The 27,237-nt window shown below is 34.5% G+C and overlaps 1 protein-coding gene across 1 annotated transcript; it reads right to left on the reverse strand.

Annotated features, from left to right (window-relative positions):
* Nucleotides 1–15: 15 nt before the first annotated feature.
* On the reverse strand, nt 16–26,473 carry GIN1 (gypsy retrotransposon integrase 1). The gene is made up of 8 exons (XM_069492570.1): nt 26,445–26,473; nt 15,145–15,290; nt 13,307–13,500; nt 11,192–11,497; nt 7,149–7,340; nt 6,877–7,053; nt 6,098–6,383; nt 16–290 (listed from the first exon to the last, which is right to left on the reverse strand). The coding sequence occupies exons 2-8, from the start codon at nt 15,284–15,286 to the stop codon at nt 16–18; spliced, it is 1,572 nt and encodes a 523-aa protein (XP_069348671.1). The 5' UTR covers nt 15,287–15,290; nt 26,445–26,473.
* Nucleotides 26,474–27,237: the final 764 nt, after the last annotated feature.

Genomic DNA, 27,237 nt, shown 5'->3' on the forward strand with positions numbered 1-27,237 from the left:
GAATTTTGGTATTTACTAACTTAAGTATTCAAGAACTTGGTTTGAAGAGTCCAACAGACTGAAAGTCTGTTTTTCAAGAGTACCATGATCTTCTATCAATGGAGAGATCTTGGCATTTCTATATTCTAATAGTTCACGATCTTTGCTTGATGTCAGTAATTCATTGTCAACTATACCAATAGTTGCATCTTCCATCAGAATATTTGCTTGATATGCTCCAACTGGAATTTCAGGCAATCCGATGTAGTCATGGTCTGCCACTACTGAACCTTGCAAGAGATAAAGACTGTCTGAAAGAAGACATATCATAAGTTTGATTTTTAGAATTATAATTAAACACCATTTTAAGATTAAACAATTTTAAATGAGAAACAAAATCCCAGGTAATAAAAATTAACTATCAAGATTAACTTCTGGGGAGTTTTCCTGTTTACTAAATAAATATGCATGTCAAAGAATGAATAAATGGGATATAAATTTGAATGAATAAGTGGGAATAAATGGGATATACAAAGAACACAGGAAAGATCACGGATTTTAAAACAGCCAAGTTTTCTTGTTCCCTTGACCTGTCTTTGGTAGATATGCATGTGTGGGGAACAGGGGATAGAAGGAATGAGAAGTATGATATGGATTAAAAACAAAATTATAAAACTTTCTTTTTGATAGTGAAGATATTCTTGTTTCTGCAAAGCATTTCTGGGTGAATTAGTGGGGTTATGAAAGATACTTTAATGAACAGAACTGTTAAATCCTTACATTTACAACTTTAGGTAATTCTCCAATCTTTAAAGAACTCATATTAAGAAGATATTATATTAAGAAGATAGTTGCTAAATAAGGTTTATATGATAAAAATATATAAAGAGTCTGGCTGTAATAAAGTGGCTTAAAAATTTAGCTTTTGAAAGTCTAATTTGATAGCAAAATTCTTAGAAACTTTTTAAGGTCTAACTAATCAATACGAAGTATTGACAGGAAATTTTTCTTCTCAGCATTTTATTTTGAGCAAATTTATCATCACCATTAGGAAAAAAATTCAAAATGAATGTTAAACCAATGGTAATGCAGTAGTACTTTTTTATATAAAGGTTAATGTATACAAAAGGAGTCTTCCCCCGTCTGATATTTTAATTCATTACAAGGAATTCTGCATCACAGGTGATTAACTTCCTGGATCTCTGACTTCTCTTTCTGGATTTTCTTCCAAAACATTGACAGATTCTCTTGAAGATTTTAATACCTTAAGGAATCCTCAAACTTTAAGTTTTTTAAGCAAAAGGAAGATGAATTGCCCGTTTAGATTAGAGAGCAATGAATGTTTTTCAGAGCCGATAAATTTGCTAGTATATCCTGGAAAATGATCCCACTTTACTCATAATATTAACATAGCTCACTGAGCCTATTTCAATCCCAGAAATTTATTTATTTAACAACTTTAAATTTGCGAACTTCAATAGATCACACAAAACTACTCTCTCTACCAAAAGATGGCATAAGTGGGCTTAGGCTTTTATGGCCATTTAGTTTTGTCCATTTACTTCTTCATTAGGCAAAGTATGCTTGGTATTTTAGTTGTGGAAGAGTTTATCCTCACCAATTCTTATTAATGCAAAAGCAGCAATAGATTAAAATGATATTAAGAATATCCACATATTTATAGTGGAATAAAAGTATGAATAGCTGAAGGTGGTAAGAAAATAATTTCTGTATGCTAGTATGGAATGAATTGCTGGACAACAGGAATAATTCTGAAAGACAAAAAAAAAATCATGCAATCCATGGTAAATGTTATACCCAATAGCAGCAAGAGGGAAGAAAAAATCATCAATGAAATTGAAACACTGTCAGAGTGTGTTGTTAGAGATTTAACATCAAAGTTTTCTGTTAGCCTACTGTTAATATTAGAGAAGGCTAAGTAATACTTTACAAGAGAACTTAAAAATGTCAGGTGTGGGCCGGGCGCGGTGGCTCACGCCTGTAATCCTAGCACTCTGGGAGGCCGAGGCGGGTGGATCGCTCGAGGTCAGGAGTTCGAGACCAGCCTGAGCAAGAGTGAGACCCCGTCTCTACTAAAAATAGAAAGAAATTATATGGACAACTAAAAAATATATATACAAAAAAATTAGCCGGGCATGGTGGCGCATGCCTGTAGTCCCAGCTACTCGGGAGGCTGAGGCAGTAGGATTGCTTGAGCCCAGGAGTTTGAGGTTGCTGTGAGCTAGGCTGACGCCACGGCACTCACTCTAGCCCGGGCAACAGAGTGAGACTCTGTCTCAAAAAAAAAAAAAAAAAAAAAAAAAAAAAAAAATGTCAGGTGTGGTAAAAGTGCTGCTGATGAAATTTTATAATAAGCCATGGAGAATTCTACAGTTTCAAGGCCTACACACTGCTGCAAAGTTATTAGTGACAGCAGATACCACAGCATTTAAGGAATTTCCAAAGACACTTTCAGAGCTCTGTGAAGTAGGTTATTTGTCAGAAAGTTTTTTTCCATGTAGATGAAGCAGGTCTATTTTAGAAAAATATGTCCTGTAAACATATCAAAAGGGAAAAATATGTTTATATGTAAAGCTCTTAAAAGTTACCACTTTGATTTGCTGCAAATGGATTCAGAGACTTGAACTTAAGCACCTCCTAGTTATACTGGACTTAGAAACAAATGGACTTTACCAACCTCACCTGTTTGTAAAAGGAGAGCTTATATATGTAAGTAATATAAGAAACATACACATGTTTCTTTTAAATAAGTGATAACATTTTAAGTAACCAAACCATAATGAACAAGGTTTATACTCAGCAAATTCTACACAAATTATTTTACACACAAGGGAAAACTACTCTGAAGCTGTCAAAGGCCCGTTTGTGTAGGAAAAAAAATTTTCATTCATTCACACAGGTTAAATATGTCTCAATTCCTACTATGGTCTAAATCGACTGGAGCCAATAGATATGCTCTTTAATTTCAATAAAGATTATCAGAAAAGAAACTCTTAGGGCTTTACATATGTGTTGAACTAATAATATTTTGGATATATTGGGTTATATAAAATATATTATTAAAATCATTTTCACCTATTTCTTTGTACTTTTTAAAATGTGGCTATCAGAAAATTTAAAATTACATAGTTTTGTATTACTTACCAATTGGACAACACTGATCTAGATCAATCCAGAGTTAGAGATATAGAAAAGAACATGAAGTTTTTGCCCTCAAAACGGGGGGGGGGGGGGGGGGGGAGGGAGGGAGAGAAAGAGAGAGAGAATATCTAACATACCATATTAAAGGACTTTTCTACTCAGTTACATCATACAGTAGATTTTGCTAAGTATTTTTCTTTTCTCATTCTATTAATTCAGTTATGATATGACATCTGTTTGATGAAAGCATCATTTTCAATTTTGACCAGACTGAATAGTGAGTCTTGAGTTTCTTTCAAACTGGGGTATTTTCAAGACATTTTAAGATGGTGTTAACAGTAGTTTTGCTATATTTTTCCTTATGTACTTTTAAGGATTAAAAAAATGAGATTAAAAAAAAATCACCTGGATAGGAACACAACCCTGCCAATGCCTTGATTTTAGCCATTTTAGCCCAGTAAGACCTATTTTGGACTTCTAACCTAGACAACTATAAGATAATAAATTTGTGTTGTTTTAAGTCATTAAATTTTTAGTAATTTGTTATGGCAACAACAGGGAACTTATACAATAATGCAAATCATTTCACAAATGTGGGCTTTCCACTGGGAAGGGAAATCAGACTAAAACCTTTGTGTAAGGCAGACCCACATCTATCACAAACAAAATAAATTAAAAACTACTCACAATTTATGTTGGATAAAATAATGGGTCAATAACATCATTTTTCCTTTCAAGGGGGAACATTATGATTAGGAAGAGACACTATGGTATATTTTAAAATTTCCTACTAAACTAACTGGTCTGAAAAAGTGCCTAGGATTGAACTAGACAAAATAAGAAATAGGCCTGCTTAAAACAGCAATGACAAATATTGTAGACCTTACTACTGAATGTGCTCTCTGTACGCTGTATTCTAGATAAGAATAAATAAGAAGTTGGCAACATAAATATATCTGCTTTAGATAGTGAGTCCTTAATATAACTCTGAATTTTCAGGGTTGGTAAAGAACAGCAATGACAAGTATTGACAAATACATTTATAGTTGGATAAAGCTTATCCAAATTTATGTCAAATAAACAAGTTGGATGATTATTCAAAGACATTTTGTTTGTCATAAATTCAGCTCAAGGACTCTTTAAAATCAGCTTGTGAGGTGAAAATTTTCAGCAAAATATGTGATACTGAGGAAAAAGATGGCAGAAATCACACTTACTTTAAATTTATGCAAATGAGCGAAACACAATAAAGGATCAAATAGTAATCAAGAACTAGATTCTTAGATGGCCAGATCCATACTTCCTTTGGTTAACAAGAAAAACTAAAACAAATTCACTGATCAATATCAGGTTCCTCATTTTAGAAAACAAAAATAGAAAAGATGCAATCCTTCCTTCAGTCAATATTTCCTTCAGTTATACTGCAATTTCCTTATATTACTGGAAAAAACTTCTGCAGAGAATTAAAGCATGAGGAAAAAATTATACTTCCTCTGTTTAGAAACTGTCCTTTTCTATTGGGTTCTGAACTACATAAAAGAAGCAAAATATCTGGCCTCCTTTCTAAGAAAGTCTTTGGCAAGAGCAAACTGTGAAATGTTGAAACACATCCTGGTATATCAACATTTTAAATGTAAATTTTGTATTAATTAAGGAAGGTTAGCACATTAGAAGGGAGCAAGTCCTGAATGCTAAAGATTAAGGTGAAGATCTTGCTAAAGAAGAAAGAACATGTACTTGTATAATCTTTTTTCCTACTTAATTTGTGGAAGGGAAGAATCCCTAAGGGTAACTCAGAATTAAGAAGAGGGACAAAGGAACGTAAGCATTTATCTTCTAACAAAGAGAATGAAAGTACTTGTGAGTTTTCAGAATTAGAACACAATACAAGATAAGTTTACTGACAAGAGCAATTGGGTCTGTCACAAGAAGGAAAGGCACTAAGAGCTTTTAACACAGGAGCTGTGGTCCAGATCAGAAGCAGAGTTGAGCTATTATTACTGAGGAACCCCCAAGGGCTTCATACCTAAAAAAGGTACAGGGTAACTGTAGGTTATTTGTTGTTTTGCTCTTGTTATTTACTAAAGTCTGTTAAATAACTTGTTTGTGTTGTTTAAAAATATCCTATCTTCCATTAAATGTTATTAATATTCAGATAAGATTAATGCTTAATGTTTTTTATAGAAAAAGCATAATTAACTGAGGTACCAATTAATTCCCTCTTAGTTATTCACCTCAGGGAAGCTCTAGGGAGCAAATACATTAGGATAAAATAAAACATTCTTGATAAAGTGGGGGATTTAATCTGAAAGCCCTGGCAAAAATGTCATTTAACTAACCTCTGAAAGAAATGGGCAGAGAGATTAGGATCTTGACTGGTCAGAACCAATCATACTTTGGGGCAAGTATAACCTGTCTAGAGTGTTCTTCTAAAGCAATTTACAGCATTCTGAGTATACTCTACTCCGTATCCTCCCCTATTCCCTACCCATGACCTAACTACAAAGCAACATTAAAAATTAATGATATTTTAAGTCCCTTAATATATTTATCTCACAACTGGATTCTAGGCAGTATGTTTGGTTTTGGCATTAATGATAGTGATCTTAGTTGCTGTTTTTCATGTTAAAATGAGGCACAAAATACTAAAAGGATATTGTGAAAGCAAAAATAGAAAAGATATAATCCTCCCTCCAGTAGATATAGGTTCAGTATTTTCCATGTGAACTATGAAAAAGCACACTAGAAACCAAAATAAAAATCTCTCACAAACCTGACAGTTCCAGAAGAGACACTCTAATAAAAAAACACTACCTGGGTTATCTAAAACTATACCAAATTTTATAAAAATGTGAAAGGAAAACCTAACCAAAGAGGAGAAGAAAGGTTTCTGTTATGTTTAAGTTCTCTCCTCACTCAAAGAAAGTAAAAATGTAGAGAAGTGACAGATATTTACCTTGTTCACTGGATTCTCTTACATACGGCTTAAGGTGGGACATTTTGATAGGTCTTTTAAGTCTAGCCCCAGTGTTGTCTCTCAGGACAGCACATCCACTTTCTGTAATATAGTCTATGACACAAGGACCAACCCATTCAGACTGGAAACGACCATCCTTCCACCAATTTTTCCTTTGTCTTAAAACTTCATGACCCACTTTTAAATGAAATGGATTTAATTGCTTTGGTTTCTTTTTAACAATGATCTTGCTTTTATTTAGTTCATCCACATTGTTATTCTCCACCTATAAATGTAAAAAGAAAAAAGAACAAAGGAATGAAAGAGCTATGATTTCTTGAAGGTAAATGTAGATAATGATAATATTATAAAAAGTTGTAATTTATTGAAATGCTACTAAAAGTTAGGCATGAATCCCATTTAATTCTTAAAACGACATTTCAAAGTCAGTATTATTACTCCTACTATATATAGAAGGCAAACTAACATAGGTTAAGTAATTTGCTAAAGTCAAACAACTAATAAGCAGCAAGACTACCAACGTGAATCCAGCTCTACTTGATTCCAAAATCTATGGTTTTCTTATTATTGTCTCAGAATTTCATTGCTAATAAGCATTCTATATAATCAAAACAAGCAAAATTTGATAGATAAAAAATTTGGTGTATGGGTCTATCATGTGTGTGCATGCATACACATGTGTATAGGCTGAAATTTTAAAAATAAGTATCACTTTATGGAGTTCTACATTATAGAATTTTTCTGTTAAATAGAATCACCTGGCCCACTGAAGTGGTCTTACTCTCCATTATTTTACCAGCTTCTTTAACTGCATCTAGAATTTTGGTAAACATACTTGTATTATCACCATCCACTTCATGAAGACTATCTGAAGTCTCGGCCATATAAGGATTTCGATGAAACATTTGAAAATATGGTGTATTTTTAGTAGGCTCCTATTTTAAAGAAAATAGCAATTTTGTAATAAAACAGTAATCTAGCCAAGAAACAGTCATAACTCAGAAGTATAGAATTATAAAAAGGCACATACCAAGTGAGTTACATTGAAGGCAAATGAAACAGCTGATAGGTGATCATCCCAGTTGTTTGGGTACTCAATACAGTGTTTGGAGAGAAACGTTTTGATTGTGCTAGGTGTACTTTCAGCTGGATTAACAGTTCCAGAGGTGTGAGAAACTACAATTTGCTTTGTGCCAAACAATCCATACAGTTCAACATTAATCTGAAAAGTATATAAAACAAAGCTGGCTTTTTATGACTTGCATTGTATTTTTCCACTGATTAAGAAAAGGCTTCAAAAGAATTGGAATCTTGCCTTTCTCATTGACCATAGCCATTCTGTATAAAAACATACATATTTTGTTTTAAAATAGTAGTTAGCATTTATTGAGTCCTTACTATGAATTGGTCTACATACTAGATACTTTACATTATTGTTATTAGGCCTTACAACACTTTTATGAGGTATTAGTAAAGAAAATTAAACATTTAGGAATATATTTAACAAAGGAAATGAGAGACATATATAGGGAGAACTACGAAACACTGAGAAAAGAAACTGCAGAAAAATGCCCATACTACCTAAAGTGATACACAGAATTAATGCAATCCCTATCATTTTAAAGGTAAGACGAAGTTCCTTGCCAAATACATACATACAACAAGGAAATGGAAGAAAAGAATTTAACACTAACTTTGAGTTCAAGTAACTTTTTAACTCAGTAGACAGTCTCCCAAATAAACACTAGATCACATAATCCAGTTAACAGGTGTGTGACCTTGGCCAAGTCACTGAACCTCTCTGTACTCACAGTTTTTCCTCATCTGTAAAATAAAGAAAATCCTACCCATGACTCTTCTGAGGATTAATGAGTTAGTGTTTACAAGGCACTTAAAACAATTCTTGGCAAGTAGTGTGTGTTTTATAACTTTTAACTGCTAGTATTATTGTTCTTATATCTTACTTATAATATGCAGGACCTAAAAGAAGTCAAAATGAGTTAAGAAACCTTCTAACAGAAAGCCTGTTAAATGTAAAGTAAGTATTTTTCCTACCTCATCCTGCAGAGTTTTTTTCTTACTATTTTTAATAGAGTAAATCTTTGGCTGATAAATTTGTCTTTTAAAAGAATATTAGGACAAGTAATATCAGAATAACTAAACAGGTAAAGGTAATATGAGTGAAAATAAACAAAACTACATTTCCCAAGGTCCCTTGTACATAAGGGTAGTCATGTGACACAGTTCTGGCCAAAAAAGATGTAAATGAAAATTGTTGGACACACTTAGCTGGTACTAGCTTTGTTTGCTCATTGCTCTCCCCCTTCTTTCTGACTGAAATGTATACATTGTGGCATGGGCTCTAGCAGCTATACTGTGGGCACAAGATTGAGTCACATCACAAAGACAGTAGAACAAAGGGGTAGGAGCATGGATTCCCAACGACATTCAGAGCTACCCTTCCAGCTTTGAACAACCTGGCTTTCTTTTCCTGAGTAGAACATAAAAACTCCAATTGGGGTTTATATATTGGGGGAGAGAGAGGACTTCTGTTACTTGCAGCTGAATACAATTCCTAGCTGATACACACACACACACACAAATTCAGGCTGCCTACCATTAATTCAAAAGGAATTAGAAAGAAATCCTGGAGAAAAGGTCATTTGGGTCAGCTTCAATATGAAGTGCTGATCAATGATTTTAAATAACCCTTGGAAAAGGCTTCAACTTCTTTGTTTAAAAATGTTTCCATAAGCCATCTTTTAAAAGAAATTTTCCCACTGAATATGTTTCTTTTCTTTCCTTCAGAAGCTTACCAAAAGTTCTTTGTGTACTTTACTAAACAATTTAGCAAATACTCTAAGCTATGTTAGAAATATCTGTATTTTTATCCAACTGTATAATAAACCTTTCACATTGTATATTATGTTCTAATCTTTAGCAGTGTTTTCTGTGTATTTACTGACAAAAGAATACATTTTACTTTGTCATCATTGTGCTTTGTGTAATATTTAAGCCATTTCAATCACAGCAAAAAGAACAAGTTTTCCTAGCCATATGTGACCTTTTTTTGTTATTAAGAAATCTCACAAAAGAGCTTATAAACATTTATTGCTACCTTTTGTAAAATTTTCAAAGTCTTGAATTGGTTATCACATGACTTTAAACATGCCTAGAAAAACTGTCGGCTATCATTAGCTAATGTCTTGAAGCACTATATGCACTTAAGGTAAGGATCTTCATTAATATGATGGAATCAATATTTCAAAGAATATTCTTGATAATTTTTAATGTTGATGGCCAATTTCCTACCACCGTTCCTAATCGGAGCATGTAACCTCCATCCCTCAGAGATTTTTTGAAAAGTCTAATATCTAATTTTTCTCTTTCAATTAAAAAAATAAAAATTCCTTAGTTTACCTGAAAATAATTTCAGTATGTGGTATTAAATTCTAAAATCATACTATAGAAATAAGAACAATTAGAAAATTATTACCTGTTAATTAAATTTATTCTATAATCCTATCCTACTCCACTCATTTGTGATGCCAGTTTTTTCATTTTAATCACTGTTAACAAACTCTGCGCCAAGTTGCCCTCTTAACACCTATCAGATGCCATGAAAACTACTAGCTTAAGATAGTGCAGTTTCAACATTGGATCAGGTTACAATTCTTTCAATGACATCATATCTTTATAGAACTGTTTGTTGTTTTTTTTTTTCAGGAGATGCTGTGATAAAAATCAATTACTATGTAAAAATTATTGTCAAACAGGAAATGAGGGTGGCAGTACACAATATGATTCTAAGGTTTGAGATGTTAGGCTGTGGTCAAAGGTACACACAATCCATTAGCAAATAATTGTGTTTAAGAATGAAATAAAAATATTTTTTCTTTCAATTTATGAGTATTATTTTTCAAATGGCTACCAAGTGGTTAAGACATAAATACTTACTAAGTTTGGATGGACCTGTGCAGAAAAGAGTTAATGTATCATTTAACTCTAGCAGATTAACAAAGTAGATCTGAGACTGCTATATTCTTTGAAAGGCTTGTTTAGTAACTTGGCCCTTGGCTAGTGTCTAGGAATGTAGGTTTTGGTTAGAAGGCCAAACACCTTTTTTCCTTCACAGAGTCTGGAATTTTGGTACATGCCAGGCAGAAGAGAGTGCCTATATATGTAGCCCCCAATAAAAACCCTTTCCTGGTAGATAACATTCCATGTATTGTCACAAGTCATTGCTGTGGGAATTAAACATGTCCTGCGCAACTTCTCTGGGAGAGGAGATTGTGGAAGCTTGTACCTGGTTTCCCTTAGTCTTTTTCCAATGAGCCTTTTGTCTTTGCTGATTTTGCTTTGTATCCTTTCACTGAATAAATCTTAACCAAGAGTATGACTATACACTGAGTCCTCCTGACGAATCATGGAACCTGGGAATAATCTTAAAGACCCCTCACACTGGTCCTAACTGATTAAGATATATATAACTTTGGGTATTTCTTTTTAAGTGAGCCATCAATGGTGTTTTGAACCAAGAAAGTCTGGGTATCTCTGACTTTTTTTTATACCAGTACCCTGTCAATTATAAAAATGTTGAAATATGCCTTAGGTCTAGTAGTTATTATATTTCTTTTTAAAATTTTCATATGTATTTTTGCCTACTTATTTTTTCAGGTTAATATTAATCAGGAAAAAATCCAGGGCAATGGAAAAAAAACCTTTCAATATTGAAACATGATGTATTTTTCCATTTACTCAAATCTCCCTTTAACTGTCAACAATAGGATTTTTATGCACAAGTAAACAAATATTATGTGGTGCAATCTTTTCATTTTAGTTTGAAGAAACCTGAATATAGGTTTACAGTTACTTAGTGGCACTGTAAGTACTAAATTCCTGATGTACTAATTTCCAATCCAATGACCCCTGTAGTATACAATATCATACCTCTATGCCTGTAGAAATTTATCTGAATTTATTAAGCACTCTGTAATATAACACAAATGGCATTGTGTGCTGGACAATGAAAGGGAATAAGACATGCTCTCAGACCTAAGTAGTTGGTCTTACCTGTTGAATGAATTCATCTCTTTGGTCCATTATTATTTTCTGAGGAGGTCCGTATAAGAAAAATATATTGATAATAGCTTTAGAAATCTCTGATGCTGAAACATCACACAGAGGCAAAATCATAACCCATTTTGTGAACAAATCTGTCATGATTATAGCATAGACATGACTTTTGTTGCTTGTATGAAAAGGTCCCATCAGATCAACAGTAACTATACTCCATGGATTTTCCACCTTGAGAATATGCTGTTTAGGTGCTAGAATAACTGTATTTTTTGCCACTTGGCAATGCTGGCAAGCATACACCTACAAACAGGCACAGGATAAAGAAAATATATACAGATGTTAATACATTCAACATAATATAAAAGAGGTCTTAAATTTTAAAATGGTTAACAGGTACTTTGTGTCTTGAAAGAGAAACTTTGGACTAAGAACTTAAGCACTGAATTAAACCTTCTATTCAGAACAACAAGCAAATTTAATAGTTGCTACTACCGTTGCCCCTTGAACAACACGGGTTTGAACTGTACATGTCCACTTATACATGGCTTTTTTTCAACCACACACAGATCAAAAATACATGGGCAGGGAGGGGTGTGAAACTTGCATATACAAGGGGCTGACTTTTCATAAACATGGGTTCCACAAGGCCAACTATGGGACTTGATTATGCACAGATTTGGTAAGATGCAATGTGGGAGATGCTAGAACCAATCCCCCTGTATATACCAAGGGATGACTATACTATCAAATGACCATCGTCTTATTGAGATGGAACATGATTCTGGTTCACATTCAATAAACATTTATTAAATATTTCAGTAGATCCTAAACTGTTCTCTATAATTTAAATCAGTATGTAAATATATAATAATTTCTATGTGCAAAAGATGTTTCCTTCTAAAGTTACTACTCTAAGAAGTTCATTCATTGAGTCTAACAATATTTATTGAAACATAATTTCATACATACAATATTTATAGATGCCATAAATTTCTCTAGGTCGTGGGAAAAGAGAGTAAACAAAAACAAAGTCCATGCTGTCATGGAGCTTTCATTTGAGTGAAGTGAGAAGATATCAGTTGACCTATTTACGGATGGTATCATTGCGCGATACACGTCTGGAATTCCACTTTGGAAATTTCTTTCAAACTAACTTCTGAAGAAAAATTTAAAAACCTTTTTATTACATTATAGTCACAGTTATTTTTAATAACAATTTTCAAACATAAACTTATTCACTAAATTTTGTCACAAATAACCTGATTATTTCCAAAAATCATATCCATTCTCAAATGATAAAGATTTGACAAAGATTTCACTGAATGTTTGTAGAGAAATGCATGGCAGGCTCTGAAGGCAAATACAAATTTATATTTGTCTTTGGAATATCTGCATATACTCATAAACTGATAACTCACAAATGATAATCAAATGTTGGTTAATTCTTTATGCCTGAAATGCTAGTCTTCTTGATGCATTATTATGATTATTAAAGAGATCTGACATCTATACCAAGGAATGCTTACCAAATGCTATACAGTACACTAGAAAGAGTAGGATCAGTTGACCTACCCACAAGAACCCCAAAATTCCTATAGCTGAACTTTCTATTAGAAGAAGTTGAAGGTCCTAATAGGTTATAAAGCTACAAAACTCAGACTTATTATCTTCAGATTTTGATTTTGCATTTATTTGGTTTTGGGTTTCCGCCATGCCAGGACAAAACAGAGCACACAGTGGGCCAAACTTATTGTGAACATATTCTCCCCTCAAGAAAAGCTTATTATCATTGCCATTAAAGAGGTAATGGTTTAGTCAAACAAATTCTAGCCCCATTTAAATTCTGCTTGCACAAAAGTTCAATAATAAAAATCTGGTTCTAAATAATCTCCTATCTAAATATGGTATTTTCAAATATTCAAATAATGCTTCTTTCTTGTTCAAATTATAGTTTAGTGATTTAAAAGAATTAAGGGAAATAAAAACCCCTTTAAGTGTTTTTGTACAGAAACTACCATACAAAAAGTACCTAATGAGAGGTAATACCCAGAGTAAATCTGGAGCACTATTAAGACATTATTAAAAATATTCTAAATACATAAGCCATACCCACTGTTTGACATCATTTGTCACAGAAGTCCAATAGTAATTGGATTCCACCAGCGTGAGGGTTCTTGATATGCCATGATGAGCTCCAGTGTCATTTTCATGGCATTCTCTCAGGACTTTCTTTTTTTCCTCTTCTGAAACAATTACCAAACGATTTTGTTTTCTGTCTTTTCCAACATAAAATAGCTTTTTTTCTGGAATAAGTGATATCAAAAAAATAGAAGTGCAGTTTTTAGAGATCTATCTATACAGCTTTAAGATAATCACAGCCTTATCTTCAAACCATGAGGGGTTTGGTTTTGTTTTATAAAATCTTACTCTACTTAAAAGAGACTATTTATTTGTAATGGTGCTACCATACAATTGGAAAGGTCCTCAGCTGTTACACTTACCAGGTATCTAGAAGGAGCACTAGCTGCTGTAATTTTGTAGCTATCGATATAAGTAGAGCTAGCTAGCTTGTTTATCAAAGCATATAAGTATGGAAATATAAAATTAACTTTCTATGGAAGTACTCAAACTAAGAAAATACCTGCAGGTGCCTCCTAAAACGGTATAAATTAGCAAATAAATTATGTACAGATAAGCAATTTCCTAGAACAGAATTTTCTAAAATAGCATTTTATCATAACTGCATTTTTGCAAGCAACCACCTCTTTCATGTTTTTCTAGATTTGAGTGAAAGGTAGGGCTGCTAATGTGGGGAACCTTAAGCCTCAAGACAATTCTCTGTTTTCCTTACAAGGATACCTGAGAAGAATCTGCAGCTGGGAAGCAACTAGAGGATGCAGAGAACTACCACCTAACTCTCCAGTATAGGGTAGCTATTCAAACTCCAGAATACACCATTAAGCTACTAATGTGCTTAAGCACATGCTGAGTGGAACATTCTTTACTTAAATTAGAAGTTAAGCAACCTGAGGGCAGGAAGCTTGTGTATTTTATTCATCAGTATTTCTCCAAGGCCTAGAATGTGATTGGCACATAGAAACTCAGTAAACACTTGGTACACAAATTATTAAGTAAATGCATGAATGAATTCTCATTTTAGTGTAAGAAGTAATGGATCTGCCTGTTATTGGTAGGGTTGTACAGAGGAAGACATGAGCAGTTATTTATTTGTTACCTTAGAATTTTCTTGACCTGTTTTGGGGAAAGCCTAATGCTATACCAACCAGCAAAGCTCCCATTAACAGTACCAACATTCATTTAATTTTCTGGTAATTGTACTTATTGCTTATCTCAGCCCAAACTTCTCTTTCCCTCTGAAGGAGGCAGTAAAAGAGGGAAAAATTATCATGACCTTTTAGGATAAATATCCTACTGCTTTTCAAATATTTAATCCATTCAGGGAGATTCAGGGGCCTAAAATAAATGTCATCCTAAGAATATTTAAATGGCAGTAAGAGGGGGGAAATCACATAAATAAATATAGTTAATTCATTCCCTTTTTCATCATAGTAAACTAGTTAACTTTGTCAAAATTTTCATATTAAGCCTCAAATAAGTTCCTCATTGACTGTGGTATTAGTGCTTAAAGTGCACCATTAGAGTAGGTGTACCAGAGGGCAAAAGTAGAAGTTGTTTATTTAGGTAAATGTTTTTATTTTCTTTCACAGTATCATTTTCTGTATCTAATTTAAACTACCCTTTTCATGCTAACTGGCCTTCAGTTAGCTTCAGTGTGAATTTTATTTTGCTTTTGATTGGCATCATCAATTAAACTGGTCATGGTTTGGCAACAACCAATTACCATAGAAACTCTCAGGATTCCACAAAGAACATATATGCAGAAGAATCTGTAAGTCTATACTCAAGATTTTGGACACTAATTTTACCTTTGAAGACAAATTTTTTTGCTGCTCTTCGTATGCCACTTCTCTCACTTGGCAGTGTAGTTGGATGATATTCACCAGTTCGTTTATAATATGCAATCTGTTTAAGATGAAGGTCACCATTTTTTCCACTACGGACCATCATGAACCTAAGTAGAAGTTATTTAAAGAAATAAATTATAAGCTAATTCAGTCGCTATTTCAGTTCAGGCTCTGTCATATTTATTCTTACATATGAATTGAGCATTCCCAAAATATTATTTGTGAGGGAGATAATTGCAGTACAGGAAAGGAACAGTGATGTACATGAACTAAAATATTCAAATGCTATTTTTGAGATACAGCATGAAAAATTAACTTGTCTCTTTCCATGTGATAATGCTGAAAATTTTCCACACACTGGGAAAAAAAGGAAATGAACAAGTACACTTCAAAAAGGTTTACTTAAAATCTCTCATTGCTATCAACTGAAATGTTACTTACACAGGATGGTCCTATTATGTGATCTTTAAATATTTAACAAATGATAGGTTATAAGGGGAGAAATATAGTTTTATATTACTTCTAAATATATTCATGATCATTTCTTCTCCTTGCCATTTCAGCCCTAGAAGTGGTAACTATTTTCTGCCATTGTTAGTCTCCCAGTGCCATGTTGGTGTCTCTGTCCCTGTCTGTCTGTAAATAGGAGCTTCATTAAATTTCCTTTAAAATTCCACCAGAGTATGGCTTCTGTTTCCTGCTGTGACTCTGATAAAATGCTTACAGTGTTGAAATTCTGAAAACAATATGGATGTTTACTGACCACTAGAGGATGTAGGTATGAGACTAAGAGAGTATATTACTGCAAAGAGAATGCTGGAACAAAGCAGAACAGACTATGCCTATCACCATGGCTTAAACAGCCTATCAAGTCTCTTCTCCATGATATAGCTCCTTGCACAGGCAAAAACCACCTTTCTGATCTATTTATAACGTCAAGAGAGAATACCAGTGCATTTCTAATCTTAGGTTAGCATAAAGTGTAAGCCACTTTAAAAGCAAAGGTTCTGCAATGCTAACGCTATGCCATTATAACCTAAAAAACAAGTTAATTATCTCCCATCCAAGTACTAAACAGGCCCGACCCTGCCTAGCTTCTGAGATCAGACGAGATTGGGTGCGTTCAGGGTGGTATGGCCATAGAATATCTCTACAAGGTACTATAAAACAGTTTGTTCTAAGTTCAATTCATTTTCAATTAAATACTAAATATATGTATTTTTTACTTTATAGTAGATGGCTATACCCCCACAAATATAGTTTATCACAGTTTCCAAAACATCTCAAAAATGAATGGATCAGATTTTACTTTCTATATGAATACAATAAGACAGTGCAGTATTGGCATAAGGACAAACACATCACCGTAATGGAAGAGGAAGTCCAGAATTAAATCCACACATATAAAGTGATGCATTTACAATGAAGACATCAATATAATGAGGGAAGAGGTGGTCTTTTCAATAAATGATGCTATAACAACTAAATATTTCTATAGGAAAAACATAAACCTTAACCACCTACCTCACATCTTCCACAAAAATTAATTCTAGATAAATCATAAACTTAAATGCGAAAGATAAACAACAATGCTTCTGGACGAAAACATAGGAAAAGATCTTCAAAATCTTGCGATAAGCAAGGATTTCTTAAACAGGACACAAAAAATACTATCTATAACAGAAAAAAATAGGACTTTATCAAAATCAAAGTCCTGTTCATCAAATGACACCGTAAGAAAGTGAAAAGATAAGCCACAGACTGGAAAAAGATATCTTTAATACATATATCTAACAAAGGACTGATACCTAGAATATGGAAGGAACTTATACAAATCAAAAATGAAAAAATCCAATTCAAAAAATGGGGGACAAATCTTACATGGCACTTCATAAAATATAACATTCAAATGGTGAATAATAACCAAGTGAAATTGTGCTCAACATCATTACTCCTCATGGCAATGCAAATTAAAACCAAATTAAAACCCAAAGAGGATAAAATTAAAAACATGGACAACACCAAGTGTTGGTGAGGACAAGTAGCAACTGGATCTCTCACACATTGTTTATGGGAGTGTAAAATGCTGCAACCACTTTGGAAAACTGAGTTTCTTCTAAAGCTAAACATATATCTACCTTAAAGACTTGGCAATTCTACTTCCAAGTTTACAACCAAGAAAAATGAGTATATGACTATCAAAAGATGTGCATAAAATATTCATAGATGTTTTATAGTCGTAATAACCCCCAACTAGAAACAGTAAAGGCATCAAGAGGTTTTACCACATGTATGCTCAGCCCTTGTCCTATAGCTACTTCTACTGTTGTCCAGTTTCATGTTGCTCTAGGTCAGTACTTTTCCAATTAACTGTGATGAAGTACTAGTACCTCCCTACTGCCCTTCAATCTGTCACATAAGACCCACCAATGCCTTTACCTTCATGTCATCCTCACTACAGCTTCCCCTCTGCCAAAGGATTCCATGCCAAACTTCTACTCTTGATCAATTTTCAATTCAGGAAGGCCTGTGTGGTTTCAACTGGGAATATAGAGTCGAGTCTGTCTACCTATCCATCTGCTTGCCTCTCAAACTAGCTCTGCATTAACCCTCCTCAACTCTTAAAAAACAAAAATCATTTTTTCTTTGTGTCCTATTTTCATCTCTGGGCAATGCTGACACAAGCTCTTTCAAGTCTAAGGGAGAGATCTGTCCCTTCAATCATTATATGGTTTATATGCTGCAAAATTTATAATATACTATATATAACCTCAAGCTATAGTTTCTTTCCCTTAATGGCTTTTGGGACCATCAATGTTCCAAATCATGTGAAGGAAAATCTAGAAATATCCCATCCTAGTCAGCTGAGAGCATGGTATCTATAGGAAGATGAAGCTTATAAAAGAAAGATAAAAATCCTTACTTCCTCCCTTTTACAGCCCAGTAAAGCTTGCAAAAACTCCTGAAGGACCTTAAAAAGAAAAGGAGAAAGTCTTTACAGGCCTGTGAAAAGCTCACAGGAGGAAAAGATCAAACATAGAGAAGTACAGGCCCTCAAACACAGAGGGGTGTGGGTAATTGTAACTGGTAGAAAAAAGCTGGCCATTGGAAAAAACAAGTGTCTACATAAACCACAGTGGCTTCTGTATTCTGCTTTTATACTTAAAAAACCCTCTGTTCCAAGTTCTCAGAATTTCCTGTCCTCTTCCCCCTACATACGTCCCTCCTGGGGATACAAGAAAATCTTTTATCTAATCACTCAATGTAAGATGAAGTCCTCAGTACATTTAAGTATCTGTGCTGTAAGGACATTGTTAGCTTTCTATCTACAATAAATGTACAAAAAATCCTCCTCAGAAAAGGTCTATTTACTGAAATTAACTTCTCCACTTTCAAATTTTTAGCTTTTGAATAATTGAAAATAGATCAACATAGAGTAATTCGGTGTCCTCTGAGTAAATCTATAGTACAAAGGGTTAAGGAGGAAAGGAAATCACCACACAAAATTTTGAAGAATTAGCTCTTTGAGGTTTTTGCTTAGTTTGTTTTTCTTATCATTGAAAGAAGACATAAAAATCAGAAATTTTCTATATATTTTCATATTTCACAAGTCCTTTCAAAGTGTAGTATTTTCATTTTTATAAGAGTCAGTTGTCTTGGCACAGTAAAGAGCAGAACACTTAGAAGCATGATTATTTGCTTGACATAGGAACTTGAAACTTCTTTAGACTATCCTTAGTATATGTTTATTTTCCAAATGATTTACTTGACAGAGTGAACACTATTAGACTGCCTCAGTGCATTCTCTACTACTTACTGACTAAAGTCTAAACTATTTAGCCTATCCCCTACAACCTGGCAGAACATAAGCCTTAGAGCTTCTTCTCTAGTTAGTTTCCTTTATGTTTCTATGGCCATATCCCAACCATTCTCTGTACCTTAGTTTATATCATTGTTTCCCCCAAGTGGTATATCCTTCCAATTCTACATGATTAAGTTTTACCCATCTTTCAAAATAATGTCTAGCAGCTCAATGAAGCAAGCCTTCCATCACCTCTGAATCTGAAGTGATCTTGACCTCTCCTGACCTTCCTTGCACCTACTGTAGAACTTCTCAAGTTTTATCCTCTTTTGTAGTTTTTTGCCTGTTTATCCATATAAACTTGCATTTGTTTGCTCATTTGCTGAGAACTTAAACTCTTATATGTATTAGGTGATGGGAATGCAAAGCTAAGCGAGATGAAATCCCTACCCTCATAAAGCTTATGGTGTAAAATAACAGGAACAGAGGCATAAATCAGCATTTATACAGTATAGAATGTTGTTTTAACAGAAGTATGCAAAGTATATTATAAAAACAGATATGCAAAGAACCAGATTGACTTGGAGAGGGAGGAAAAGCACTTGGGATAAATTAGAAGCTTGAACTTTACCACCACTGCCTTAGTTCAGACTCACCTCATATCTGACCTTGCCTCTCCTGTCTATATAGTCCCTCTCCTCCCTGCAGCCACAGAGGTCATCATAAAACACAAACCTTATCAAAATACCCACCTAACTTGAAATAATGGCCTTTCGCCATTCCTGATTGTCTTGGTCCATTTGGGTTACTATAACAAAAATACCATTTAACTGGATGGCTCATAAACAACAGAAATTTATTTCTCATACTTCTGGAGGCTGGGAAATACAAGACCAACACACCAGCAGATGTAGTGTCTAGTGAGGGCCTGCTTTCTTATAGGCAGCTGTCTTCTCACTATAACCTCAGATGAGGGGAAGGTAAGGAATTTTTCTCAGGCTTCTTTTATAAGGGCACTAATTCCATTCATGAGGGCTCTGCCCCCATGACCAAATCATCTCGCCAAAACTCCACCCTCCTAATACCATCACCTTGGGGGTTAGGATTTCCAATATGAATTTTTGGGGCACATAAGCACTCAGACCATAGCACTAATGATATCTAAACATAGAAGGTTTTAAAAGTTTTTCAAGATACGGTCTTTACTGACCTCTCCATGCTTTTCTCTTGGCATTCTCAATTCAAACTCTAAGCTCCAGTTACACAACAAATAACTAACCATAGTTCTTCAACCATTCCATGTAGTGTGCTCACAGCTTTTCAATAATACTTTTGAGGAATAGGCCTCATCCCCATTTCTCCAACCCCTAATCATCTTTCAGAACTCTGGCTAGATGCCATTTCCTGCAGAGTGCTTCGCTGACCAAACTCAACTTGAATTTTGAAGAATAAGTTGTAGTTATCAGATTTCTATTTTACAAAGTCCAATCTGTACCAACATGGATGATAGATTGGGGTGAAGAGATACGATGCAAGCACAGGTTAGTGAGGGGGACATTGTCTAATTAAAGCAAGAAATGATGAAATTTTTAGTCAAAGCAGTGTCAGTGGAAATGAACAGGTAAGTTTTATATGAACTGTGACTGACTAGATGTGTGGAGTGAATGCAAAGAAGAGACTGGGATCACTTCTGAAGTTCGGGCTTATGGAGGAAGATGACAGCATTAAACATGTTGTATGCAGCTCATGGATGAACTCAGCTTGTGGATGGTAACTGAAGTTAAGGCAACGGAAGAAGGGTCAGAGGGAAAGTGTACAGAGTAAGAAGAAGTGTGGACATAGCCTTATCCTTCAACGTTTACCTTAATGAATTCACTTATCTTTGAATCCTTTCTGACATCTCCAATCTCAGATAGAATTGTGTATACCTTCCTTGATACATTTATAGTAACATATACCAACTTTTATCATAAAATCTGCAATACTTTATTAAGCTTATTAGTTTATATGTATATATCATAAATCTGCAGGGGCATGGGAAGAGCCAGAGAAATAGTAAAAAAGCCAGCTGAGGTTCTGGTTACAGAACTCTAGGGAATAAAGAGTTCTTAGAAGTAAATGAAAAGGCTCAGTGATATAAGAACAAAAATGTATCTAATGGTTTTGGCAATCATTATAGTAGAGCAGGACAAGTGGAAACCAGACACAATGAGATAAGGAAAGAATGGACATTGAGAAAGTGGATTTAGTAAGCTTGAGATTAGCTATAAAGGCAGGGAGCTACAAGACAGTTACTGGAGACGGATATGAGATTCGCTGATTGATCTAAAAATTATTATTAAGCACCTGCTATGTGCCAGATTCAAAACTAGATATAAAACAATAAACAAGATGTATATCTTCTTGGCTCTCAGGGAGTTTACATTCTAGCAGGGTTAAAAGTTTGTTTTGACAGTCATGTTCATAGCAGCATCATCAACAACAGCTGAAAGGTAGAAGCAACCCAAGTGTCCATCAATGGATGAATGGATAAACAAAATATGGTGTGTGTATGTATACATATATGTGTGTGTGTGTATATATATATGTATATATCTTAAAAAGGAAGGAGATTTTGAAACATGCTACAACATGAATGAATCCTAAAGACATTAAGCTAAGTGAAATAAACCAGTCACAAAGAGACGAATATTGTACCTCACTTATATGAGGTACTTAGAGTAGTCAAATACATAGAAACAGAAAGAAGAATGGTGATTGCCAGGGACTGGGGGTAGAGAGGGAGGAATGGGGGAGTTATCATTTAATCAGTAAAGAGTTTCAGTTATACGAGATGAAAAGAGTTCTGGACATGCACAGTAGTAATGGTTATACACAATGTGAATGTACTTAATGCCACTAAACTGTACCCTTAAAAGTAGTTAAGATGTTAAATTTCATGTTATATGTATTTTACTACAATTAAAAAAACCCATTTTTTAAAGATTGTTTTGTTTTCAAGAAGAGAATAACCCAGAAAGTTTAATGCTAATGGAAGGGCTTCTAGAAAGACCATTGGAAACAGAGGAGAAAAAAAATTACATGATTGTACAATGTTCTTAAGAGGGTAGTAGGGAATGACATCAAATTCACAAATGGATTAGTTTTGTGATCTCTTCCAATAAGATATCACAGTGAATATAACAATGGAAGTAAATTATTTCTTTCTGAAATACTACTTAAAAATTCCCATATAGACTTCTGTCTACATTAGAATGTAGAAAGCTGGAAAGAGACACTCTCAACCTAACAATGAGAAACAGCTAGACAAACTCATTAAAATGCCAATTCTCCACAAATGTATCTATGGATTCAATGCAATCCCCATCAGAAATCCACAATCTCTTTTGTAGAAACTAACACACTGATCCTAAAATTGTTATGGAAAACAGAAAGACTTAGAATAGTTAAAACAACTCTGAAAAATGAACATAGTTGACGAATTTCACACTATCTGACTTCAAGACTTCCACTAATGCTATGGTAATCAAGACTGTGTGGTGCTGGCAAAATGATAGCCATAGATCTATGAACAGAATAGAGTATCCAGAAACAGTCACTCAGCTATGGTAAATTGATTTTCAGCAAAGGTCCCGGGGTAATTCAATGAAGAAAGAATAATCTTTTCAACAAATGCTGGAACAACTGGACATCCATATGAAAAAAGATGAACTTCAACTCATATCTCACCATATGTAAAAATTAAATTATGATGGGTCACAGACCTAAATGTAAAATGTAAAACTATACAACTTCTAGAAAACAACAAAAAATCTCTGTAAGCTTAGGTTAGGCAACAACTTCCTAGATAGCAAACAAAAAACACCAATCCATAAAGAAAAAATTAAAACTTTTATTCTTTTAAAGATATTGTTACAAAAATAAGAGAAATCACAGCTGGTAGAAAAATATTTACCATACATATGTAAGATAAAGAACTTGTATCTAGAATTTATAAAGAATTCTCAAAGTTTAACAAGAAAACAACCCAATTTTAAATATGACAAAAGATTTGAACAGACACTTCATCAAATAAGAGATGGTTAACGAATAAACACATGAAAAAATGCTCAACATTATTTGCATAGAAAAATACAAATTAAAACCATAGTAAGATACTACTACACAAACAATGACAACAACACAGAACAAAACTGAACAATACTAAGTACTACCAAGGATGCAGAACACTGCCGGTGAGAATATAAAATGGTGTAAACATGTTGGAAAATAGTTTGGTAATTTCTTGTTAAACATAAATTTACCATATGGCGCAGCAATACAAATTCTAGGTATTAATCCAAGAGAAATGAAAATACGTCCACCCAAAAACCTGTATGTGAATGTTTCTAGAGGCTTTATTCTCATCAGCCAAAACCTGAAAACAATCCAAATGTTCATCAACTGGTGAATGGATAAACAAATCATAGTCAATCCACACAGTGGAATACCATTTAGCATTGATAAGGAACTATAAATACACCTGACAATATGGGTGAATCTCAAAATCATTTACGCTAAGTGAAAGAAGCCCAACATGAAATGGTACATACTATATACTTCTACTTATATGGCATCTGGAAAAGCCAAAAGTATAGAAAGAGTTAACAATTTTCAAGAAATTTTTAAAAATACAGTCATGAACTTCAGGGATGTTTCAGTTAAGGAAGGACTACACATATGACGGTGGTCCTATAAGATGATAATGGAGCATATACAAAAATCTGATATATGGCAGTTGATACTAGCATTGCAGATCAAGTAGGAGAAATAATCGGGAGAAATGATGGATACTCAGTAATGGTACTAAGACATTTGGTTTTCCACATTAGAAAAAAATATATATATACACACCATCTAGGTTTGTGTAAGTACACTCTATAATGTTCACACAATGCTGAAACCACCTAAGGATGCATTTCTCAGAACTTATGCCATTGTTAAGTGACTAATGACTATAATTTCAAACATTTATACAGTACTTTACTATGATGGTCCTCACAATACTCTATAAAGTATTAGTTTTATATCCATCTTATAGATAATAAAAATAGAGATTCACAGATTGTCCAGTTTATTCAAGATAACACAGTGAGTGCATGAGCTGACATTTGAAATTTGGTGTCTCTTGCTTCAAATTTCCTGTTTTTTACCTCCCTGCTGTACTAATAACTCAATACTTGTTATCCTTAGCTTTCATAAAACTTAATTCAGGCCTCTGTTAGACAAATTATAAAGTGATTATTGTAATAGGTGATTTAGATTATAAATAAGGAATAGGAAGGTCTTATTAATTTTTTTATGTTTACATTGTTTAACATAGTGTTTAGAACACAGTGGACTTCAACTATTTGTGAATGAAGAAAGAATTACCTCCATTTCCTGACAGGAGAGGTAACATTAATTTAAAAAATAGCAAATGTTCCCATGGTTACTTATTTCACTTCGGAAAACACTATGCTCCGCTTTCACATACATGAACTACAAGTAGGGTGTGTCTAAGAAGATAGAGACTTTGGGAGTCAGAATTTCAGGCATGTAATGCGTATGTAAGCCTCAGTATTCAAGTTTGGAAAAAGGACATAATATCTACCCCACCTTTTTCACAAGTATGAGGATCAATGAGATAATGCATTTGAAAAGTTCTTTGCAAATACTAAAGCAATATATAATTATTGTTATATGTAAGTATTATCATCATCCATGTCAGGCTGTTTAAAGTAACAGAGAATTCTTTCTTTTCTCAAAATCTTTATCTCCATGGAAAAAGATTTTAAAATCTCTTTTCTTTCATTAACAGTGATCACACTTTATAGCAATGTTTATTCATGTTTTAATGCTAACAAGAAAACCCAGAAGACTCAGGTGTTGTATACTTGGTTCTGGAGGTTGAGAGATGATAAGAAAAAATGGAAAATGCCTATGAAAGAAAAATCAGTTTACAAAACGCATAGCCTTTGAAGTAGTTAAAAGTTTTGTTGCTAATATTTGGTATTTATATACAAAAATAATTTAAAAGAACCAATTTTTTTTTCAAAGCCTATTCACAACTTGGTCCCTAGAAACAGTCCATTTCAGAAATAGTTAATATGAGAAAATGGTTTTAAGCTGTATTAATAATATTCAGTACAAATATCTTCCTATACTCAAAGATTATTAAAGGTATCATTTACAAGGGAGAATTAAGTGGTTTGAATAAATAGCACTTTAGGCCTTCCTTGGATATGTTCATATATTCAAGAATTTCTATTAAAATAATTACTTGCATATTTAAACATGTAGGAATAAGAAAAAGTAGTGAAGGTGGGTGATTACAACTTCTAGTTTTGCAAGAGGAATGTCAGGGTCACAACTGGTTGAACTTTTTACACTACGTCACTAGCATGACATCAAATAAAATCAACAAGTACTTATAGCTTAATTCCTTCAATAATTTTACGTTTATGTCCAATAAAGGCAGTTAGGTATTACTTTAAATAAAATTAGGATTTAACTGTGTTTCATCAAGGGTAAAAACCATCAAGGCTACCAATTTAACCTTTAAAGGGTTATAATACGCATGTGTTCCAACTTAAAATCTATATTATTTCAATAAACACATTAACTTGATATGAGAATTATGACTTTTAAATTATACCATTTTAATTTTCAAAAAAATGAAAACCCACAATTTTATGCAACGTCAAGGACTGGGAAATCTAAATACATCAGAAACTTCTCTATAATATGCTTCACTTCAGCGTACAAATTCATTTTTTAAAAAAATGCCTCATCTTCATATGCACACACATGAAGCCACATGGGATCAATGAATTTCCTTTTAAAAAGAATCTACTTTGGTTGTGAAATGCCCATTTTAGGAAAATTCACACAAAGTGTACATTTTTCCTTTAAAACTATTGACAACATTCCTCCTGTAGCTCATGTTTCTCCTCGCCACAGATTTTAATTTGGGGCAAAATCTCAGATTAAATGACAACTATGATAAAGTAACGGGGGGAATTCTTTAACGTGAGCCAAGTGCTGCGCTCGCCTTTTGAATTTACTTAGGCGCTCCGACTTTCAAACGCTACTTTAACTGTCAGGGAGCATTTCCAAAGAGTTTCGACGGCTCGTTAACTGATTCTTAAGACAAGGTTCAGCTAAATTTAGCATATGCAGAAAAATGATCATTAAGTAAAACTCGATTACACTGAGTAAGCACCTCCCCAGGCCCAACAACATCACTCGCTTTCTGCTCAGCTCGCACGGGACGTCGCAAAGGCCCTCCCGCCCCAAGGGCGCCTGCGCACTATCTACACAGAATCAATTAAACCCTTCCTTAGGTCATTAAAGGCGAATGGTTTCGAAATTACTGTCAGATTACGCCTCAGTTTAAAAAACAGTAGGTATGACAAAACACACCAGAACGACCACTCACCAAGGTGGTCCTAAATTCAAACGACAGGATTTAAGGGTCCTCTCACAATTTATCTGGTGCTGCCGGAAGCGGAACTACCCGAGTAGTTAAGACAGTAGGCCGTAGAACCTCGGTCAGGAAAAGTTAGGACGGAGCATTTGGCTCCTGCCGGAAATCGTTCCGCCCGGTGAGGTTTCCGCGTAAGACCCGATTAGGGCGGGGAAGAGGCGTGGCGGATGTTGGTAAGGTGTAGTAGCGCCCGCGGTACCTCTATGTGGCCCCTCAGCGGCTACTGAAGGAAGAAACCCACGTCCACGCCTACAGCTGAAGTCTTGACGAACACCTCACGCCTGCTCGCTCCCTCGGATTAAAAAACAAAACCTAGCCCTGAATGGGTTCGGTCATCTACTACAGCTCGCGTGACGACCGCAGTCGTGGCAGGTGAGGGCCGCGAGACCGAAGGAGAACCGGAGATGCGGAACCCGATTCCGTGAGGGTTGCGGCCGCTGCTGATCAGTTGCTTTGTCTCTGCGGAATCTACACACGTGCTCCTACGAGGGGCATGTGCCAGAGCGTGGGCGTGGAGTGACAATACAGCCCTGAGGATCCTTTCGCGTCTTGGTATCTCCTCCTCTTCCCCCAGTGCCTCCCCTTTTCATTTCTTGGGTTTGAGACGCCAGAAATTGCAGCGCAGCTGAAAGGGAACTGCCGAGCTTCAACCCCACTCTGCGCCTAGCTCCACCAAAGTGGGCAGCCTCGAGTTTGGGGATTGCTGTGAGTAGAGGTGGCTATTTTTATTTTCATTCCTCAGTCT

Source organism: Eulemur rufifrons, chromosome 17 (assembly GCF_041146395.1).
Source record: "Eulemur rufifrons isolate Redbay chromosome 17, OSU_ERuf_1, whole genome shotgun sequence".
Classification (NCBI taxonomy): domain Eukaryota; kingdom Metazoa; phylum Chordata; class Mammalia; order Primates; family Lemuridae; genus Eulemur; species Eulemur rufifrons.